This window comes from Pleurodeles waltl, chromosome 8 (genome assembly GCF_031143425.1).
Source record: "Pleurodeles waltl isolate 20211129_DDA chromosome 8, aPleWal1.hap1.20221129, whole genome shotgun sequence".
Lineage (NCBI taxonomy): Eukaryota > Metazoa > Chordata > Amphibia > Caudata > Salamandridae > Pleurodeles > Pleurodeles waltl.
The window spans coordinates 148245237-148267024 of record NC_090447.1 but is presented as its reverse complement, the minus strand read 5'-3'; the positions used below and the strand labels follow the sequence as shown (position 1 = coordinate 148267024).

General features: G+C 42.8%; 1 protein-coding gene across 2 annotated transcripts in view; it reads left to right on the top strand.

The window, feature by feature from the left end:
• The window catches only part of LOC138249824 (disks large homolog 2), a 3298389-nt gene that overhangs the window by 1850954 nt on the left and 1425647 nt on the right, over positions 1-21788 (top strand). For both annotated transcript variants that reach the window (XM_069203947.1, XM_069203948.1), the window contains exon 11: positions 19083-19239. In XM_069203947.1, coding sequence (XP_069060048.1) covers positions 19083-19239 — 157 coding nt within the window. The remainder of the gene's footprint in view (positions 1-19082; positions 19240-21788) is intronic.

The window sequence follows — 21788 nt, the reverse complement described above, 5'->3', positions numbered from 1 at the left end:
TAGACCTGGGCAGTGGGCCCTCTCAAGATCCAAGAGACTGTGCCCAGAGACAGTCAGTCTTTGATGCATGGGTGACAGCTGCAGCAGATTTGTCAAGGCCGTGCAGCTCCGCAGTCAACAGTGATCCAAAATGGTGCTGCCACCGCACCGTGCCAATGGCAACAGTCGGTGGTTGAGGCCAACTGTGGCCTCGGAGGCAGTCCACAACCTTCCAGGGGCACCCTCACCACTCACTGGGCCCCTCGCAGCCTCACAGCACTGCGCTGCCCTCACAGGGTGTGATGGGGTGGGAGGCTGCAATCCAGCAATGAGATTTGGGTGACAGGCCCTCACAGACTTCAGGGGGCTGCACCCAGGGTCAGTCACTCGTTTAGGCATGGACACAGCCCTGGCAGGTTTGTTGGAGTAGCCGAAGCATCCCAGTTACACAGGGAGCCAAAATGGTGGCACTGCACTGAAAGGAAGTGGTGGTGCCCACCAGCTCCAGGGGCAGTCCATGACCTCCGGGGGGACCCTCACTGCTCACAGGGCCCTCTGTGGCTTCACAGCCCCCAGGGATAGGGTCACACTGGCAGTAGAGATTATCAAGCCAGGGAGCCTCCACAGTGAGCCCCTAGCAGTCCACCATCTTACCCCCCACCCCCACCCCAAGGGACTTTAAAAAAAAAGAAAAACTAAAGTAAAAAGTAAAGTGAAGGGGTTGGACTGTGGTGATGTACATCAGGGCCTGTTCTGATTCTCCTTTTTAGACTGCAAGTTTTAGATGACATATTTTTCTAACAACAACTTTTCACATGTTTTTACACTTATACAATAATGTACTGAGAAAACACTGTGCTTGCAGCTTATTCCTAGTAAGTGTTGATGCCATATCGTCTGTACACTCTGTCCGAGGATAGGCACATGGAAGACGCTGTGCTTACAGCTTACTCCTAGTAAGTGTTGATGCCATATGATGTGCATACTCTGTCCAAGGCTAGGCTCATGTAACACAATGCCTTTGTGTCATGAGTGCCTATTGGAGACATCTCTGAGGCTCCAGATAAACCATTGCATCAACTTTGCAACTTTGACACTGTGTGACATGAACAGTGCTTTTATTATTTAAACTACCTCTGTGCTACATTTGGCATAGGAACACTTCTGCTGGGATAATCCTGGAACACAGTGCAATGTGACTGGGATACAGCCCTACTGACTCTGACCTCTATCCTGCAATACATCAGGCCAGTTTCCGTGCACATCTTACCCAGATTTGGGGGGTTAGGCTATCCCAATAGTTCTGGCAGAGGGGACTCCTACCATGCTGTTGATAGTGTATGTAGAGGCAGGTAGAAGTGTCACAACATAATAGCATTAACATGGTTGAATTGTTCATCTTTTTCACCATTCTTGTAATGCTGGTTACAAATGCTTTGTTTTCTCTGCCTTCTTATTTCAGCTCTTGATTCCTATACAATGATATGTTTGTTTCAAAAAATGTTTGAAAAGCCGTTTAAGTTTCTTTCTTTGTTTACCTTGGGCATGCAAAATAACAGTGAAAGGATAGACCGGTTTCCATAATGTCCTTGGGAATAAGACTGGCCATGTTTGAGATTGCTGATACCATCTTGTACCATGGCAAGGTTAGGGATTCAGATGGAGCGCTGTGAGCTTGCTAGGAATTGTGTCAACATTTCCTGATGGGACAGAAGGACTGAGTTCCTATATCCTGAAGTTCATATTGACCTTTTACACAGTTATATCTAATTCATAGGAACCATATACAGGACAAAGAATGGAGCAATTAGAGAGTGGGAGAAAAGTGAAAAAAGATTATAGAAATTGGGTTTTTGGTTGAGGAAGTGTGAGCCATACTCAAGCAACAACCAGAGTCCCTGTAAGGGTGAAACACAAAACATCACTAAATTAACCTGCGCTTGACCCTCCAATACAGTGGTCTCCAAACTTTTTAATTTGCGCCGCCCCAGTTGAAAAATAAGTCATTGGGGCCCCCAGAATATGTGGGGTGGAGCTGGTCCCTGCCCCACTTACATTTTAAAGGAACTGCCTCAGTGCACTCACAGAGAGCTCTACACTAGCATTTTATCACCCTTAGATCCCTTGGAGCCTGGGTTGAGAGGAAGACATTTCCAGACCCATCTTAGGGGTACCACTGCAGATGTTTCTTTCACTTTAAAACTGGTACCAGGTCTAAAAATAGTACGATCAGACCCACTCTTCTGTTCATCGCTGGACCTGCGTAGGATGCTTAGAAGGTCTGCCCTGCACTTCAGAGGACTGCCCTGCTGCCTATGGCCTGATTTCATTTACTTCAGAGGACTGCCCTGCTGCCAGGAGCCTGTCTTGAACCCTCAGATAAATGCCACACTTGTGGAGGACTCCCCTGCTGCTTGAACCCAGGATTGCCAGAGTGACACCAAGGGCACTTGGCTGGACTTCTGTTCTGAGCTACAGGGGCACAAAAAGCTCTAACAACTTGACCCTATACCTGGACCCTTGCTGAAGTGAGTTATTCCCCCCAAGTGGTACCCACACAGTCCTGGACCACTGGATGTTGTGCTAACGGTGCCCAAACAGCTTAAAAGCAAATCTTGGGACTTAGAACATTTTCAGCCAAAAAGTGCCATGAGAACCGAGAGGAGACCGGGGCCTACATGCTCAACGATCCGCCCAAGGTGCATCGCTGGTCAGCCTAACTTTGCAGTAGCTCCCACTATGATGTTCTCCACAGCAGCAAATCCTGTTCAGTGGCTCCTTGCAGAAGGCCTCGTTCACTACAACCTTCAGCTTCATCCCACTGGAGATCAAGTCCGAAAGTAGAAATCTTCACTGCAACTTAAGTTAGCACCTTTTCAGCGTCAAAGCATCCTCCTTGGACAACATCGTCTGCCTTGCCCCACTGAAATTTTCCTTCTCAGATATTTTTCTTCAAAAATTCTAAGTCCAAATTTAAGCAGCAAATGGAACCAGTCACCCTCGTATATGTGAACTGCACTCTGTCGCAGTCAGCCATAACTTTCAACTTTGCCTCATTCTTATATGACTAGATTTCAATGGTTGGCGCTTTGATCTTTTAGGTGCTAATTTTTACCCAATACTTTACAAGTTCATAATTCTGGTTTTACTGATTGGATTTTCATTTTAGTGTCAAATTATTTATTCGATTTTACTTTACTTTTCTAACTTGTTGTGGGATTTTTATTGTGTGGCGTTTTGACTGTATTACTGTTTAAGTGCTGCAAAAATACTTTACACATTGCCTCCAATGCCTCCAAGTTATGCCCAATTGCTTTTGTGCTAAGCTATTAGAGTAGGGGCTTTCAAACTGGGGGATGGGCCCCCTTAGGGGGGCCTCAAGTGATCCCAGGGGGGCCAAATGAAGCATTACACAGATAACTGTGTTTTGTTTTAAGCAGAAACACGTTATTGCACTTTTAAAAAGACACAATTACTTAACTGCAATGTTTAAATACATCTAGACATATTTAAAACTTGCCCCATCCTGCCAACACTTAGTTCCACTTGTCTCACTATCTGGGGAAATACACAAAGGCCAAGTAGCATGCTGATTATGTTCATGATACCCAGGGTACAGGCTAGAGGCACCACATAATTAGAACAAGAAAATGGCAACTTTCTAAAACTGACATTTTCAGAATTGTGACTAAATATTTGCCTTACTATTGAAGAGGATTTTTAAATTGCAATTCTTTAGATGACAAACATGCCATTTCTACCTGCTCCCAAACAATAGTTGTCACTTATTAAATGTAATAAGGTAACTTAATGCTGTCTTATGAGAGAGGAAGGCCTCACAATAGTGGAAAATTAATATGTGAGATTTTCACTACCAGGACATGTAAACCGTAAGAATTCATGTCCAATGTTTGAACTAGTATGCACCCTCCCCTGTGGACTATCTATGGCCCAACTTTGGGGTAACTTATATGCAGTAAAAAGGCAGTTTAAGGCCTGGCTATAGGGTTATTTTGTCAAGTCGAATTAGCAGTTTAAAACTGCCAACAGGCTGCAATGTGAGGCCTGAAATATGTTTTAATAGGCTACATAAGTGGGTGGCACAATCATTGCACAATCATTGCTGTAGGCCCCTAGTATAATTTCATGTATGGGCCCTGGGTACTAGTTATATCACTTTACTTATGACTTATAAGTAAATGAAATATGCCAATCATTTTACTTTTAAGGAGTGAGCACAACCACCCACTTTAGCACTGGATAGCAGTGGTAAAGTACACAGAGTTCTAAAGCCAACAAAAACGAAATTCAGAATAGGAGGGGTGAAGGCAAAATGCGTGGGGACGACCCTGCAGAGAGCACCAGGTCCAATATAAGACATTTGTACAAAAATGGGCCTAAGCAGGAAGGGGACTTTGGGATTTGAAAAAAGGAAGTAAAGCAGGAGGAATAATAAGGTGTTTTTATAAAAAAAAGCAGAATGGAGGTTAAGTAATTTAAAAAAATGGAGTAAATAACAAATGGAAATAAACCATTTGAAAACAAACAGGCGTAAAGCTAGAGAAGGAAGATGAGGTCTGAAAAAATGTAGAAAGCAAGAGTGATTGTTAGGGGTCTATAAAAAAGCAAATAAAGCGAAAGTGGAGATAAGAGGTTTTGAAAAGGGAGTGAAGTGGCAGGGGGAATAAAGGACTTGAAGAAAGAGTAAAGTGGGAGGCACAGTAAGGATTTTGAAAAAGGTAAGCAAAACAGGAGTGGTAGTAAGGGGTTTGGGAAAAGGGAGTAAAGCAGGAAGGGAAGTAATGGGTATGAAAAAATGGAATAAAGCAGGAGTGGAAGTCAGGGTTGTAAAAAATGACAGTAAAGCTGGAGATGAGTAAGGGATTTGAAAAAAAGTAGTAAAGCAGAAGTGAGTGCTAGAGGTTTAGAAAAAAGTGAATAAATTGTTAGGGGATGTTGTAGATTTAAGTAGGGTGTGAAGTGGGAGTGGCACTTGGGGGCTTGAAAATTTAGTAAAATGGGAGATAGAGTAAGGGGTTTGAAAAAAGGAAGCAAAGCAATAGTAGGAGTAGTGGGTGTGGGAAAATCGAAAAGGAATAAATCGGGAAGAGGAGTAAAAGGTTTAAGAAAACAGAAGTAAAGTGCAAAAAGGGAGCAAGGAGTTTGTAAATAAATCTGAAGTAAAGCGGGAGGGGAGTATTACAAGAGGCAGGAAAGGGAGTCCTTAAAAAAAAGAGTGAGATTAAGGAATGGTTCTTGTCCTTTAAAGCCTCAAAATGAAAAGCAAACATGAAAAAACTAAGGTTTCTACAAGAATGGCTTTCATCAGGGTGGTTTTCTCATCCTGGTGAAACCTAATGTAAAAGAAACATAAACAACAATGGTTTGACGTAATAAGTCCATCAGAACTTTGTGTTTGGTTTTCATCAAATCCACAAACACATCTAGACACATCTATTTCATGCATTATTTCTGTGCTGTTTAATTTTTATCTTGTTTCTTAAGCTTGTGTGAACTGATAATGTATTTATTTCTCTATGAATAAAGTTTTTCAGAGCTTTTTTAGACCTATATATATATATATATATATCAATAAGTACATGTCACAGAAATACTGAAAACAAGCTAATGATCAGCTAGTCATACATCGAAACAAGTGCAACTTTTTAAAAACCTTCCTACTCCACATGCAACATCAAAAAATGCCATATCTAAAAGGAATAAAAGTGCCTTGTTACGATGGTAAATTTTATACTTCAAAATATTGGTTTTAAAATAAACCTTCAATTTCCTAGAAAATATAAACAGTCAATTAATAAGTGCACATTTAAATGTTTAAAGCCTAAATCACATCAACTTTACCGTCCTCCTCCAGGAAAGCTTCAAATTTTCCCTATTTAGAAACAACAGATTAAAAGCCACATAAAATTTCAATAACACCAATTGAAGATAAGTTTTGAATATCAAGGATAGATACGGGTATACACTTTTTTCAGCCACATTTCCATCATATAGGTTGCAGATGATTTTAATGATAGATAGTGTAAGTCATTGGTTCTGACTTCCCTCTTATGGGCTTCCTTCAATTCTCTTTTTGAGTGTTAGGGTGAGTCTTCCAATTTATAATCAGCAAAGTGCAATATTTGTGCCATATTTAGCAATCTTTTCTTCACCTCTCTCGCCCATAGTAGGTCACTAACTATTATTTCTTTGGCACAGAGCAATGATATTTTTAAATTCTCCTTACACACTAAAGTTTACCCCAGAATCTCAGTGCTAATTCACATACAAGGCAGTCTCCATATACACACGATTTGTCTATCCCACATTTTTAGCGAGAACACCTTGATTTTTAACAGAACCTGAAGAACATCTGCAAGGTATAAGGAGAGCAACAGGGGAGCCACAACATACCCTTGTCTCAAACCACTGCCCAACAGAATGTTTTTCCAAAAGTGATCCCCTATGATCCAGCTCCACCTGCGCCTAATTATTCCAATAGAGTTCCTCAATTATCAATAAAAAGCACTTAGGGATTCCCATTTTCCTCAATTTGAACCACAGAAATGTTCTGTTTGCTAATTCAAAGGCTGAACGGAAGTCCACAAAATAAACTTCCAGCTGTCTGCAATGCTTCTTGCCCTATAGCCCATAGGCTAAACCAATATCCAGTCATTGAATGACCCTGCCTAAACCTACCTTGTTTGATGGGTACTAACTTTTTTTTAACTCTACCCATTCCTTCACGAATAGTGAAAAGTGAAATCTCCTTGGAATATAATTTACGTCAACATCCATTAAACTAGCAAACCAAGCAAACTAGCAAAGAGGTCAGATGGGTCCTCTTTCTTTAATTTCGGTTTTATTATTACTCCTTTCTAGCTAGTCGTGAATATTCCTTTTTTTGTTACTGCAATAAAAACCATTGAAAAAAATTTAGCCCACCATTTAGGTTTGGATTTTAAAATAATCGCAGGTAAATTACCTGGCCCAGCCACTTTAGTTTACTTAAGGAGGCCTGTATCTTATTTAAGGAGTTCTCACTTAAATGCTTCAATAGATCCTCCTGTGGGGGTGGCCATCACCCTCTATGATCCCCCCCAGCTCTTATGAATATTACTCAAATAAGATATCCACACATCCTCCAGAACTGTACAATTGATTGGATTTGTTTTCAGCCCATATCCCTTCTGTACTAGGATCCAAAATGTGTTAATATCTTTTGTAAGTAAGGTTTTTAACATTTGTTCCCAATTAGCTTTATAATAGTCAGATTTCTTAATCCTCACCAATGCTTCATATTCCCTTTTTACTTTATTATAAGATTCATTATCCTCTGTTGCTAATGGAGACTGTTTATTTTCACCCATTTTTAATTAACCTTCTTTTCAATTCTTGGCATTGATTATCAAACCAAGGCTGCTATTTTCCAGTGGCAAGAGATTTTTACTTTTTAACAGAGGAGTTACTTTTTATGACTAAGGGTGTTAAGCAATCTATCACCTCTACAATGGTCTGACTACACCATTTTAAAACCTCACCTTCCTTGACTTCTTCCAATAAAATTGATTTTGTTACCTGATATTGCAATGATAAAGTCATCCACTCTGGTAGTCAGGAGTTTAGGAAAGGAAATCTCAATGTTAATCACAACCGTTCTTGCATGAGGAACTGCATTAAATGCCCTATGAAGACCCCAGTGATCACTGCCTATAGATTTTAACAATTTTAAACTCTTGACGAAGCTGAAAATACCATGCTTGTAGGAAAATATAATCTATAAGTCACCTCTGGCTTCCATAAAGAAAAGTTTGAGCTACTGGAATTCTTATAACGTCCATTTAAACAAACAAATCCTAACTCAAGGAGCAAATTTCTCTTTGACTGAGAACAGCCCTGAAAGATTGCTTGTGGAATTCCATAAGCCTTCAACACTTCACCATGCAATTCATCTGCCCTAACCAAGGACAGGCAAGAATTGAAGTTATCCACCAATATAAATGGGGGAGCTCCTGACAATTCTATCAAGGATACCAGGTCACTTTTAAAGATATGCTATTGTTGAACCACATATGCACCTCCAAGTGATTTACATACACATTCACAATTAGTAATGCATTCGTAGGTACATAACCATTGTACTGTTTTAAGTGGCATGCCATATCCAATCACAATTTGTTCATTTTACGGTGGACCCCCTTTACACATTTTGTTTAACTCATTGTCAGCAAACCTCTCCAAACTCCCCCTCCATCTTTCAGCACCCTGCACCCACCTTGGTTAGAAATGCTTACTTTCTAAAAGTGGCATTTCTAAAATAGTAATTTTAAATCCAACTTCACCAGTCAGCAGGACTTTGTACTACCATTCTGGCCATACTGAATATGACATGTTACTCCTTTCAGATCAGAATCTACCACTCAAACAGTATATGAGGGTAGCTCTAATATTAGCCTATGAAAGGAGCAGGCCTCACAGCAGTGTAAACACCAATTTAGGAGTTTTACACTACCAGGACATTTAAACTGCACAGGTACGTGTCCTGCCTTTTATCTACATAGTGCCCTGCCCTGTAGGTTATCTAGGGCCTACCTTAGGGGTGACTTATATGTAGAAAAAGGGGAGTTTAAGGCTTGGCAAGTACTTTTAAATGCCAAGTCGAAGTGGCAGTGAAACTGCACACACAGGCCTTGCAATGGCAGGCCTGGGGCGTGGTTGAGAGGCTACCTATGTGGGTGGCACAATCAGTGCTGCAGGCCTGCTAGTAGCATTTGATCTACAGGCCATGGGCACATGTAGTGCACTTTACTGGGGTCTTACAAGTAGATTAAATAAGCCAATTGGGTATAAAGCAATGTCAACATGTTTTAAGGGAGAGAGCATATGCACTTTAGCACTGGTTAGCAGTGGTAAAGTGTGCAGAGTCCTAAAACCAGCAAAAAAGTAGAGGGAGGCAGGAAAAAGTTAGGGGTGACCACCATAAGGCTGTCAGGTCTAACAATGAGCCTGGGACCTACTGGACTCCACCCACCCAGACGTCGCCTTTGTCACTGAAACTTGGACAAACCAAGCATCTGCACCAGACATGGCCATAACCATCCCCAGCATCTACAAATTGCTCTGCAAAGACAGGCCTTCTCTCCCAGGTGGCGGCCTAGCCATCATACACAAATCCTCCCTCCGCCTGACAACCAACGCAGAAGAACACAGGCTCTCTCATTAGGCACCTCCATTTCCAGATACACACCACACCCAAGTCACCCTCAACTACAGACCTCCTTCCAGCCTTCAGCAACTTCATCGTCAACATTGTTTTTGCTCATGCTCTCGCCTCCTAGAACTACTTCCTCCTTGGCGACCTCAACTACCACATTGGCAATGGCAACGACACCAACACCAACACCGCTTCCCTGTTCGACAACCTCATCACAATAGGACTTAAGCAACTGGTCACCTCGCCAACACACATCGCTGGACACATGCTCAATGCCATTTTCTCTACCAGCAACAACATCAGCATCGACAACACCTCCACACCTCACTGGACTGACCACCAATGCATCCTTTTCACCATCACCTCACCGACCATCCACCTCCGCACACTCTGAGCCCCAAGCAGAAAATGGAGCTGGATCACCAAGGAACATCTCTCCAACACCCTCAGCAAGTCTCCCCCACCCCTCACCGCAGACACTAGCATCTCAGCATGGAACTTCCACCAATGGATCTCCGAATGCGCCAACACTCTAGCACCTCTCTGTAAGACCTCAACTAAACACCACCTCAAGAATGCCAGCTGGTTCTCCCCCTCACTCCAGGACTCCAGGTGCACCTGCAGATGGCTAGAGAAAAGATGGAGGAAGGGCAAGTGCACGGAATACTGCGAGGCCTTCAAAGCTGCCACCAAATCCCACCATCACCTCATCGGAGTCAACAGGAAAGCCACCCTACAGGACCTTACCAGCACCACCGCTGACAACACCAAAGAGGTCTTTGCTGTGGTCAAAGAGTTTGCCAAATCCCAATCCCAATCAGAAAGACTGCAATGAACTAGCCAACTTCTTCTACCAGAAAATCAAAGACATATACAACAGATTTGGATCACAAGACCCTCCGAGCCCTCCAACAATCCCCCAGATCTGACCCATTGAACCACCACAGGCCCTGCACCGCTGGACTACCCTCACCATAGACGAGACCCACACGATCATGAGCAGCATCCACTCCTGAGCTCCTATGGACCCCTGTCCTCACCACAATTTCAACAAGGCCAACACCTCCATTGCATCCGAGTTCCGACATATCCTCAACTATTCCAGAGAGACAGCCACCTTCCCAGAGGACTGGAAGCACACCGAGATCCGCCCGCTCTTGAAGAAACCCACAGGCAACCCCCCGGACCTCAAGAAATACTACCCCATCTCTCTGCCCCAGCCAAGGTGAATCGAAAAGGCCATCAACGCTCAGCTTCATAAGCACATCAAGGACAACAACATCCTGGACACCTCTTAATCAGGCTTCAGGAACAACAACAGCACAGAGACTGCCCTCCTTGCCGCCACAGATGACATCCGCTCACTCCTCGACCTCTGCCATACAGCAGCCCTCATCCTACTGGACCTATTGGCTGCCTTCAACAGGGTGTCACACCTCACCCTTTGCTCCAGCATCCACGGAAAGACCCTACAATGGATACACTCCTTCCTGTCGGCAGAACACAGAGAGTCAGAATCCCCTCTTACCTGTCAGAACCTAAAAAGATCAGCTGCGGAGTTCTACAGGGCTCTTCCCTGAGCCCCATACTCTTCAACATCTACATGGCCCGCTCGCATCCATCGTCAGGAACCAGGGGCTGAACATCGTCTCCAACTGATCATCTCACTGACCGAAAACCCCACTTCTACCAAGAAGAATTTCCACAATGGGATGGAAGCCGTTGCCGCCTGGATGAAGGACAGCTTCCTCAAACTCAACTCTGACAAGACCGAGATCCTCATCCTGGGACCATCCACATCAGCCTGGGATGACTCCTGGCGGCCATCGACCCTTGGCACCTCCCACCCCAACAAACCACACATGGAGCCTTTGCTTCATCCTAGACGCATCGCTCATCATGACCTGCCAAGTCAACTCAGTCGCATCCTCCTGTTTTCACACACTCAGACTTCTCGAGAAGATCTACAAATGGATCCCAAAGGACTGCCGCAAAACCGTAACTCATGCCCCGGTTACCAGCAGACTTGACTATGGCAACGCCCTCTATGCCGGTACCACCCAAAAAAACCTGAAGAAACTACAGCACATCCAAAACACCTCCGCCAGACTTATCCTGGACATTCCCCACCGCGAACATATCTCCAATCACATAGGAGACTTCCACTGGCTTCCTATTGAGAAAGTAATTAACTTCAAGCTCCTCATCCACACTTACAAGGCCCTCCACGACCTAGGACCCACCTACCTCAACCACCGAATCACCTTCTCCTTTCCCACCAGACCTCTCCACTCTGCTCAACAAGCACTAGGTACCACACCCCGCACATGGAAGACTTTGGCTGGTGGAAGATCCTTTGCCTACCTCACGGCAAAGAGCTGGAACACTCTGCCCCTGCACCTCAGGCAGTCACCATCTCTACCTCAATTCTGTCAAAAATCATGACGCACATTCAGCACAAACCTTGCACCATATTTATACTATGACACATTGATACATTGATACTACGACCCCACAAACTTCAAAATTCCTCCGTGTGCGTCATTTTCTGGATGCGGGAAACCGCCTTGCGTTAATGACATGGTAGGCGTTCCCGTCCAAAAAATGACTTTAAGGCCTGTGCGCCTTATTTATACTCCCGTGTCATTTTGATGCACAGGAGGGGGCGGGCCTTAAAAACAGCGCCCAGCCTGATGTGCGCTGATTTTTTAACGCCTGAGTGAGGGCAGGAGTTAAGGGACCTGTGGGCTCATTTCCATGGTCTCTGACCATGGAAGCAGTCCACAGGTGCCCTTCCCTGCCCCCAGGGACACCCCCTGCCACCCCCACCCACCCCTGGAGGACATCCATGGATGGGGGGGGCCCAGGTAAGTACAGGTAAGTTGAGGTAAGTATTTTTTTTTATTTGTTTTAGTGGCATAGGGGGGCCTAACTTGGGCCCCCCACATGCCACTGTGCCCAATGGCCATGCACAGGGGACAGAAGTCCCCTGGACAAGGCCATTGGGCAAGGGGGCATGACTCCTGTCTTTGCTAAGACAGGAGTCAGTTCCATGGGGGTTGTGGGTCAAAAAATGGCGCAAGTCCGGTTAGAGCCATGATTTTTTACTCTAACCTGACTTGCACCATTTTTTGACGCACAACCCCCATTTTCCCCTACGCCGGCGCTGCCTGGTTAGAGTAATTTTTTTTACTCTGACCAGCCCGCAGCGCCGGCAAACATCAATCCATAAATAAGAGGCCCGCCTGGAGTGTTGGAATGGTGTTAGCCGGCGGTAAATTTTTTGACGCAAACCAGCGCCGGCGCTGGTTTGCGTCAAAAGGTATAAATATGGGCCTTAGAATACTAGTTGAGAAGGAGGAGTGCCTACCTCCAATAATAATCACAATCCTTGGTATGATGAACCACTAAAATGACTAAATAAACATGTGCTTAAGTCTCTGATAGCTTTGCACAAAGCAGTCAGACTTCACCTAGAGGTGATGTGTAAGGTATTTATGCAGTGCTCAAACAGTAATAAAGTGAAAACATAATGCAAGAAAAATTCCAAAGCACTTTAGAAAAATAAAAAATATTTTGCTAAATAAAATGACACCAAAACAACTAAAAAATAAAAAAAACTGAAACAGATATGAAATTCTAAAGTTTTAATTAAAAATAGAGCCAAAAAGCATCAATGGCAGTGTCAAAGGTACGAATTCAGGGCCGACCATGATGGAGCGTGTTAGAAACAGGTTCATCCCTGTGGAAAGTTTGCCTTCTGACTTAGAAACTTTTACGGCGGAACAGTGGTTGTTGAAGAGTCATTGGTGGGACACGCTGTAAGCTGGAACTAAAGCGGGGCTTGTCAACAGCAGGGTGCTGAAGCTTGGGGTCCCCATGCAGTCGTTGACAACGGTGGTAAGGCCCCGACAGGTAAAGTCCGAAGTCTGTATCCAAGAAGGCCTCTACATCGATGGGCTGCTCCCCAGCCTCAGTCTCTATGTTCACACTTAGACACTTTTCTTGAAGTTACATATTCTTCAGCAGGGAAAACCAACAAGCCGAGACCAAAAGGAAATTCATCGTCAACAGCTTTGACAGTGATCCTAGTCCCTGCCAGTTCTCCAATTGGTAAAAAGTTTCTAAGTCTCACTTCTTGCTGTTTGGGGTCAGGAGGAGTACACCCTAACACCAGCCAAGTCCAGGACTGGAGGTGGTGGGGTCACCACTTGGGGGTTAAGACTCACTCCATAAAAGGCTAGCAGAAGGGCCCATGGTAAGTCCAGTTAGTACTGGTCAGCCATGCATTTGCAGGCAATTGGCTTGTAGAAAACAGTTTTGGACATTTTTCACTGCCAGGACATGTAAAACAGTAAATATATATGTCCTACTTTTAAGGTACTAAGCACCCTGTGACGTGGGGATTTAAGGCCTGATTTTGTGGTACAATAGAAGTAAGGAAAGTTTTGGCCTGGCTAGAGGATTGTTTTGCCAGGTCAAAATAGCAGTTTAAATCTACATACCAAAGCTGCGGTGCAAGGCCTGGAGACATGTTTTACAGTGCTGCTTTACTAGGTGACACAAGTGTTGCATCCCACTAGTAGCATGTAATTTACAGGCCCTGGGTACAAGTAGTATAGTATACTAGGGACTTACAAGTAAGTTAAAAGTGGCAATTAGGGATATGCCAATTCTAACATATTTAGAGAGGAAAGTGCAACCACTTTACGACTGGTTAGCAGGAGTAAAGTGTGCAGAGGCCTACGGCTAGCAAAAAATTGGCTTAGCGCAAGAATGCTAAAACCTTTGGGAAACCTTTGGGAATACTACACAACGGATGGTCATTTCCAACAAACACATACCATACTATAACTGATTTCATGGAATTAAGTTACATCTTATGACGAGGAAAAAGATTGTACCACTAAAGTTGGGAGCTCTGGTAGGTAAGGCTGATATTGGCACTGGTCTGTTGACCTGATAACTGTACTGGTTCAAATGGAAAGTCCGATCTCCATAACGAATTGGCCGCCATTGCTTAACTCTTCCCTAAAAACGTAGATGTACATCTTCAATGTTAACAATTTTTTATGACAATTTTTACTGTCTGCTTTTTATTTATTTTTATTAAAGTGATGTATTTTGTTTCGGAGTGGACCTAAATGTTCATGAATACTGTAGGCAGCAAATGTTCTATGGACACACATATTGATAGTGTTCTGCTTTCCTGCTCTTATCTCATGACCGAGCTTACAGAACCTCTCTGGAATGCACTTCTGAGTTTGAAGAAGACATTTATTGATATTATTACTTCACCACGAGGTTCCTGAGAGACAAAATTAGTAGGTTGGAAGCACACATTCAAAAGTAGTCGCAGCAATGAAAGCAAAATATATCAAAGTACTTCTCAGTTGCAATGTACACAGCAAATATATGTGAATATATTATAGCATAACTTCAAAGCAAAGCATAAAAGTCAAAATTGCATCACCGTAGGGCAAGGCTGTAGGGCCTATACTCAGCTTCATCTTTCTGAGGCTTCAAGTTGATGACTCCGTTCAACTGCGAGAAAGAGATTTTCTACCCAAACGGGAGACAGGCAACTGACGTCTCTGTTCCTGTCTGAAGTCAAGATAGTTTCAATCTAACTCTGCTGTAGTCCAGAGCCATCCTTAAAGGCAAACTCAGTGTGAGAACTGAAGAAACTTGGAGAGTGGCCAATTCTCCGAGCCTCACTCGTTCTCAGACTGGATTGAGAGGTAAACACAAAATCTACGTGCTCTTATCAGCTAAAGTCTGGTGTGAAAAACACAGCTTGGTCTATCATGTGGAAAAACACAGCTTGGAAAAACACAGCTCATCTGCAATGCCTCAACTGCAATGTCTAACTCCATGTTAAAGCCAATAGGCAGCTAACCTAAATATCAAATGTAATGTCTAATATCATGTCAAAGCCAATAGGCAGCTAAACTGAATACAGAATGTAATGTCTAACTCCATGTTAAAGCCCATAGGCAGCTAACCCAAATACCAAATGTAATGAGCTACTGGTGAACATTGAGCAACTAATATGCACAGTGGTGAAACACAAAGTCATTGGTCAAACACAATTAATAGCATCACATTCCACCCTATGACCAATGAATTTTTGTTTACATACCTCTTATTTCAAACAAAAAAACAAAAACATCAACACAAAAAACATTATAAGCAAATCAGATTTGAATGATCAAAGCAATCACTGTAAAGCAATGGCAGTGGATTAACATATTGATCTCATAACCTTTCACATCAGATACATCTACAATGAAAAGACTGAAACTTATATACTCTGAACAGTGTCTCTAAATTAGCAATTTGATGTAGCATGAGTTCTACTCATGTAAAGGTGCACAGTCCACCTGAAAGGTTTACTGGAATGTAAGCGAAAGTCAGAGTTCCATACGAAAAAACACAGACAGTTAACTGTTAAGGTTGCTTAGTTCCAGTAGAAGAATGTAATCAAACAAGTTGAACTTGAACTGAAGGCGCCTGTTGCGCAAAATGGATCCATGGGGTTTGTACTTTAATCAATCAGGTTCAGGTTGGGGGTTCGGTCCCTCCCCCGACCCCACACGCACACACCCGAAGGGAGACCACCCAGCACACTCATGGTCAGTGGCGAGACATGGTAAGATCTGCAAAAGAAAAAAGTATGACTTTTCTTGCAAATAACATTTGTCATCTGAAATGTGCCCTTCCTCTTCCTTTCCTTGTTTTATAATCTTGGGGCCCTTTGTTATGATTTCTGCAGGTTCTGGAGGGTCATTTGGGGATTCAACCCACACCTTAGCACTGAGGTTTTTATCTGCTGCACCACAGCGTCTCTTTCCTTGCACTGTCAGGAGGGCTGGGGCAGACTCCTTCTTTACCAAACCTCCATTCACTACACTTTTGACAAGTTGGGCAATTCTGTCTCCAATCTGTATGAATGAATCAGATTCTCTCCTAGTTATCAGCATAATTTTGATTTCTCCTTGATGATCTGCAGCAATCACTCCCCCTAAAACCTGATCAATTTGCAAAATCACAGTTTTTATCAAATCTAGGGGAATGTGCATCTCTCTAATCTCTGCCCACCTGTAAGTGGCTTTTTCTCCCAGCTGTCCACATTTCTGGTGCACCCACTTAGCCATCCCCACTAAGTCAGAATTCTGGGTGGACACTTCAGACTCTGAATTTTTCTCTTTAACATCTGCATGTGAATTTAACCAGTTATGTACAAGCCATGTGGAAAACCAAACGGCTAAACCATTGGCAGTGAACCAAGAATCAGTGTAAAAATGACACATCTCAAGCAGCTCTTGCTTTAAAGTCTGACACACATTGTACAACACTGTTCCTTCTCCTGAGCTAGAAAACCACTTTTCAGTCAATGAATCATTAGTCAAACAAACATGCTTTTTATCCTCAGGGGACACGAATTCAAATGGTGCACTCAATTTCATTAGTGACTCTTTTACCTGTGGTACTCCCTGCACCCTCTCCTCTTCCTGAAAAGGGGCTTGTGACACCTGTTCATGTAGGGCTGCAGTGCCTCTAGCCTTGTCTTGCATGTACCAGATCCAGTGTATGATATTAGCCTCCTGTGCCAGTCCTATACTGTGAGAGTTAGGTGAACTCGTCACCCACTGATAACAAGTCAAAAGCTTATTCCAAAGTTCCAGGGGCACTCTTGTCCTCCCCTGTTCCTGATTTACTTGTAAATCAGTGTTTCCCTCTTGCACTGCGCAGAAACCTAAAGTCTGAATTATTTCATTTGCCAAATCAAAAGCGCGCAGCTGCTCATGTTTTCTCCTAGTTACTTTGTACCAAAGTGTTAAGATTTCACTCAGATGAGGGCTATACTGTTTCCAAAAATCAAACAAGCTCATGAAACTCGGTGTCTCTTGCTTAGTGCAAATAGTAAGAAACTCTAAAATCTTTTGTTTTACTTGTGACAACATCTGTCTATTTTGTGGGTTCCACTGAATTCCCAGTAACTGCACATTTTGCGACAGAACTTCTGCCTTGTCCGAATTAATTTTACTTTGCAAAAGCGGTCGTAAATAACATTCTGAGCTCTGTTCTCTGTGTTATCTGTTAAGGAATGCTCTTCAACTGGCAAAAACTGTGGGGTGTTTTGCTCTATGCTCTGCTCACACGGAGGCTCAGACTGGCCCACAGCTGTTTTAACCCCCTCATTACTGGAATGGGAAAAGCCAGATTCTTCTAAAACAGCAGTTTTATAGATTTCAGCATTATCTTGCATTAATGTGTTCTGGCTAATTTGCTCACGTAAATTCTTATTTTCATTTTCTAACTGCCTACATCTCTCCTGCATTTTTCTGTAAGCAGACAAAAGTATCCAAACCCTTCTGTCAAGAACAAAAGGAACATTATTTCTTTCAAAAAGCACACTTTCTAAATCTGCTTTATCACAGCACCCATTCCAAGATTCACACAGTCCTGATAAACAAGAAAACATGTTTCTCACAGCACCATAAGGCAGTTTAACTTCACATGCATTTTCAAACATGGTCTGCCATGCTTCTTTAATTCTCTAAACAACAAAAAAACAATTACACTTTTAAATCGTGCACTTCCAATCTCCAATTTGACTCCCAGACTGACGACTAACGACAAAATGTTCTGCTTTCCTGCTCTTATCTCATGTCCGAGCTTACAGAACCTCTCTGGAATACACTTCTGAGTTTAAAGAAGACATTTATTGTTATTATTACTTCACCACGGGGTTCCTGAGAGACGAAATTAGTAGGTTGGAAGCACACGTTCAAAAGTAGTCGCAGCAATGAAAGCAAAATATATCAAAGTACTTCTCAGTTGCAAAGTACACAGCAAATACATGTGATTATATTATAGCATAACTTCAAAGCAAAGCATAAAAGTCAAAATTGCATCACCGTAGGGCAAGGCTGTAGGGCCTATACTCAGCTTCATCTTTCTGGGGCTTCAAGTTGATGACTCCGTTCAACTGCGAGAAAGAGATTTTCTACCCAAACGGGAGACAGGCAACTTACGTCTCCGTTCCTGTCTGAAGTCAAGATAGTTTCAATCTAACTCTGCTGTAGTCCAGAGCCATCCTTAAAGGCAAACTCAGTGTGAGAACCGAAGAAACTTGGAGAGTGGCCAATTCTCCGAGCCTCACTCGTTCTCAGACTGGATTGAGAGGTAAACACAAAATCTACGTGCTCTTATCAGCTAGAGTCTGGTGTGAAAAACACAGCTTGGTCTATCATGTGGAAAAACACAGCTTGGAAAAACACAGCTCATCTGCAATGTCTCAACTGCAATGTCTAACTCCACGTTAAAGCCAATAGGCAGCTAACCTAAATATCAAATGTAATGTCTAATATCATGTCAAAGCCAATAGGCAGCTATACTGAATACAGAATGTAATGTCTAACTCCATGTTAAAGCCAATAGGCAGCTAACCCAAATACCAAATGTAATGTGCTACTGGTGAACATTGAGCAACTAATATGCGCAGTGGTGAAACACAAAGTAATTGGTCCAACACAATTAATAGCATCACAGATAGTCATTAAACACTGAAACATTCAATATTAAACCTTTACAAGAAGACAGTAGCATTTTCAAATAAAATGCACATATGCTTAATTTGAGTCTCCTATTGCAAGAAGAATGTAACAGCAGGAAGAAAATATGAAAGAGTAGAATTGGTAATGACTTGCATATATATTGGGTTTTGGGATATGTGGCTATTTTGCTGAAGAAAACATTGTTAAAGAGTTTGTATACGTACTGCACTATGTCTGTCTCCCTTGAAGACAAGACATGTGCTGATAATACAGATACAAATTGAAATAATTTGCAAAACTCAAGTGAATGTCATTTGCTTCCCCAGGGAACCTCGAAAAGTAATCTTACACAAAGGGTCAACAGGACTTGGGTTCAACATTGTTGGAGGCGAAGATGGAGAGGGAATTTTCATATCCTTCATCTTAGCAGGTGGACCAGCAGATCTGAGCGGAGAACTGCAGAGGGGTGACCAAATAATATCAGTAAGTAGCAGCATTTTTCAGAAAGAGAGTAGAAAATAGGAAAATCTATTAAAAATCATTCCATCCTCTGCATTTGTGTTTGTTTTTAAATACCTTTTGATTATGCATATTAACAGTACCATCCTTGGGGAAGAATTCAGTTCACTTGTTGATATTTTATGGACTTCTTCTAGTTCCAGACTGATATTGTTGCATGTGTGGAGGGGCCATGGTTCATGAGTGGTGAAGCCTTGAGGTCATCCAGATGCTTTTACCAAGAATTATAATAAATATTACATTACACTGTCTGCATCTGTTTGTATAGTTTATGCCAAGCTTTTATCATGTGAATTAATATTAAACTCCGGCATTTAGCCATAACCAGAGACCAAACTGTTACATTTGTGCAGTGAGTCAGAATAAAAATAACTAGGCTTTGTGAGGATTGCTTCAGCCACTTTCTTCTCTGAACAGATTCTAGAGTGCAACTTGTAACAGGATAAACATTAAGGGCCTGATTTAGATATTGGCGGATGGGTTATTCTGTCACAACAGTAACAGATATCCTGTCTGCTGAAATCTAAATCCCATAGGAAATAATGAGACTTAGTTTAGTTTCGGTGGACGGGATATCCATCACCATTGTGACAGAGTAACCCGTCCGTCACTATCTAAATCAGGCCCTATGTTCTTAGTCAGGTAAACTGTACAATAGTGACAAAATGAACTATGGTATTTTCACTTTAGCAACAAATGTTTGAATCTGCATTTATTAGTACAAGTCATTGAAAATACTGTGCTATTGGGCCACGTTTATTTCCAGAAGCATAGCATGAATATGCATATATTGTTTAGTTTGACACTTTGTGTACTATGACGTATGCCCAATACACATAACACCTCAGATTTCATTGCAAATGACATCATAAATGGTATTTGTTTGAAACTGGGTTACTGGTTGAGGGGTGTGAAACCCTACTCAAGCAGCAACTACAATCTCAGGCAGGGAAAAACACAAGCGAACCCCAAATTATCCTGTGTTCGGCCCTCTGTTAGTGCGGCATAAAGTAGTCAGGCTTAACTTAGAGGCAATTGTAAAGAATTTATGCAGCACTTCAAACAGAAATAAAGTGAAAACACAACACAAGAAACATTCCAAACCAAGTTAGAAAAATAGAGGGGTGAAACCCTACTCAAACAGCAACCACAATCTCTGTCAGGATGAAACACAAGCAACCCTCAAATTAACCTGTGCTTAACCCTTTGGTAACTTGGCACAAAGCAGTCAGGCCTAACTTAAAGGCAATGTTTAAAGAGGAGGACTCGAGTAGCAGTAGCGATGCGAGGTCCTTACATGGAGAAGGTCACTCAGCGGTGGTTTTGATTGAGCAGCTGTGGTGGTGATGCAAGGTCCTAGCTTGGAAATGTTCCACTTATCAGCGGTTCTCAGAATTACGGTGGCATTGTGAGGTCCATGCAGGGAGATGCATCAAGCAGCTGTGGTGCTGAAGACCTACGGTGACCTTACGGTGTCCCATGTGGAGCTGCATCATGCAGCAGAAGATTTGAGGGGCTGTGGGCAGCAGGATGCTTGCAAAGTCCTATGTCAGGAATGCTAGGACAACAGGTGGGCTGGTATAGTACTTTCAGGCTCACTTCCAAGGGTCCAGAACTGTGGTAGCACCACTTGGGGGACTGGACTCACAGCTGGTAGAGTCTAGGTGCTGAGTTCAAGATTGTTGGAGCCTGCTCTGTCCTTGATGCTCTGATAAGGAGTCCAGTCAACTGGCCCTTGGAGTCAATCTGGTGGTCCTGGGTTCAGGATGCAAGTCCAGTACTTCACTCAAGCATCAGGGCAGCAGACAGTAGGGCAACAGTGTAGTAGTCCTTGTTGCAGAGCAGGACAGCAGTCCTTCTGAGTCTTCAACAGGTCCAGAAGCGTAGTGAAGAGTTGGATCTGAGGGTCCAATATTTATACCTGGTACCCATTTTAAAGCAGAAGAAGGTGCAAGAGGTTTTCACCCCCAGAGGTGCTTGGAATTCCCTGCCTCCCTGCCTTGGCCCCAGCTTCTCTAGTGTCACAATAGACCAGTGTCAAAACCTTTCTGAGTGTGCTCAGGCAGAGCACTTGTGATGTGCAAGTGTTGTAGGTGACAGCTCCTCCCCCTCATCACGTCAGAGATTACCCATCCTGCCAACACCTATGCTTCTTTGTCTCACTGTCTATGAGCAATACAAAACGACCAACTTACAGCAACACCTAGTCATGTGACCCTGGATACAGGCAGCAGACACCATATATTTGGGAGAAGAAAATGGCAACTTTCTAAAAACTGAATTTTCAGAATTGTGGCTTAAATTCGACTTTTCCATTAAGGAGGGCTATAAATTAAAATTCTTTAGACGCCAAAGTATATATGTACCTGCTCCTAATTTCAAGTTATCACATATTAAAATGTAATAAGTTAACCCAATATTACCCTGTAGGCTTTGCAGTAGTGGAAAAACGAATTTAAGAGTTTTTCACTACCAGGACATGTAAAAGTTAAAAGTACTTTTAAAAGTTGAAT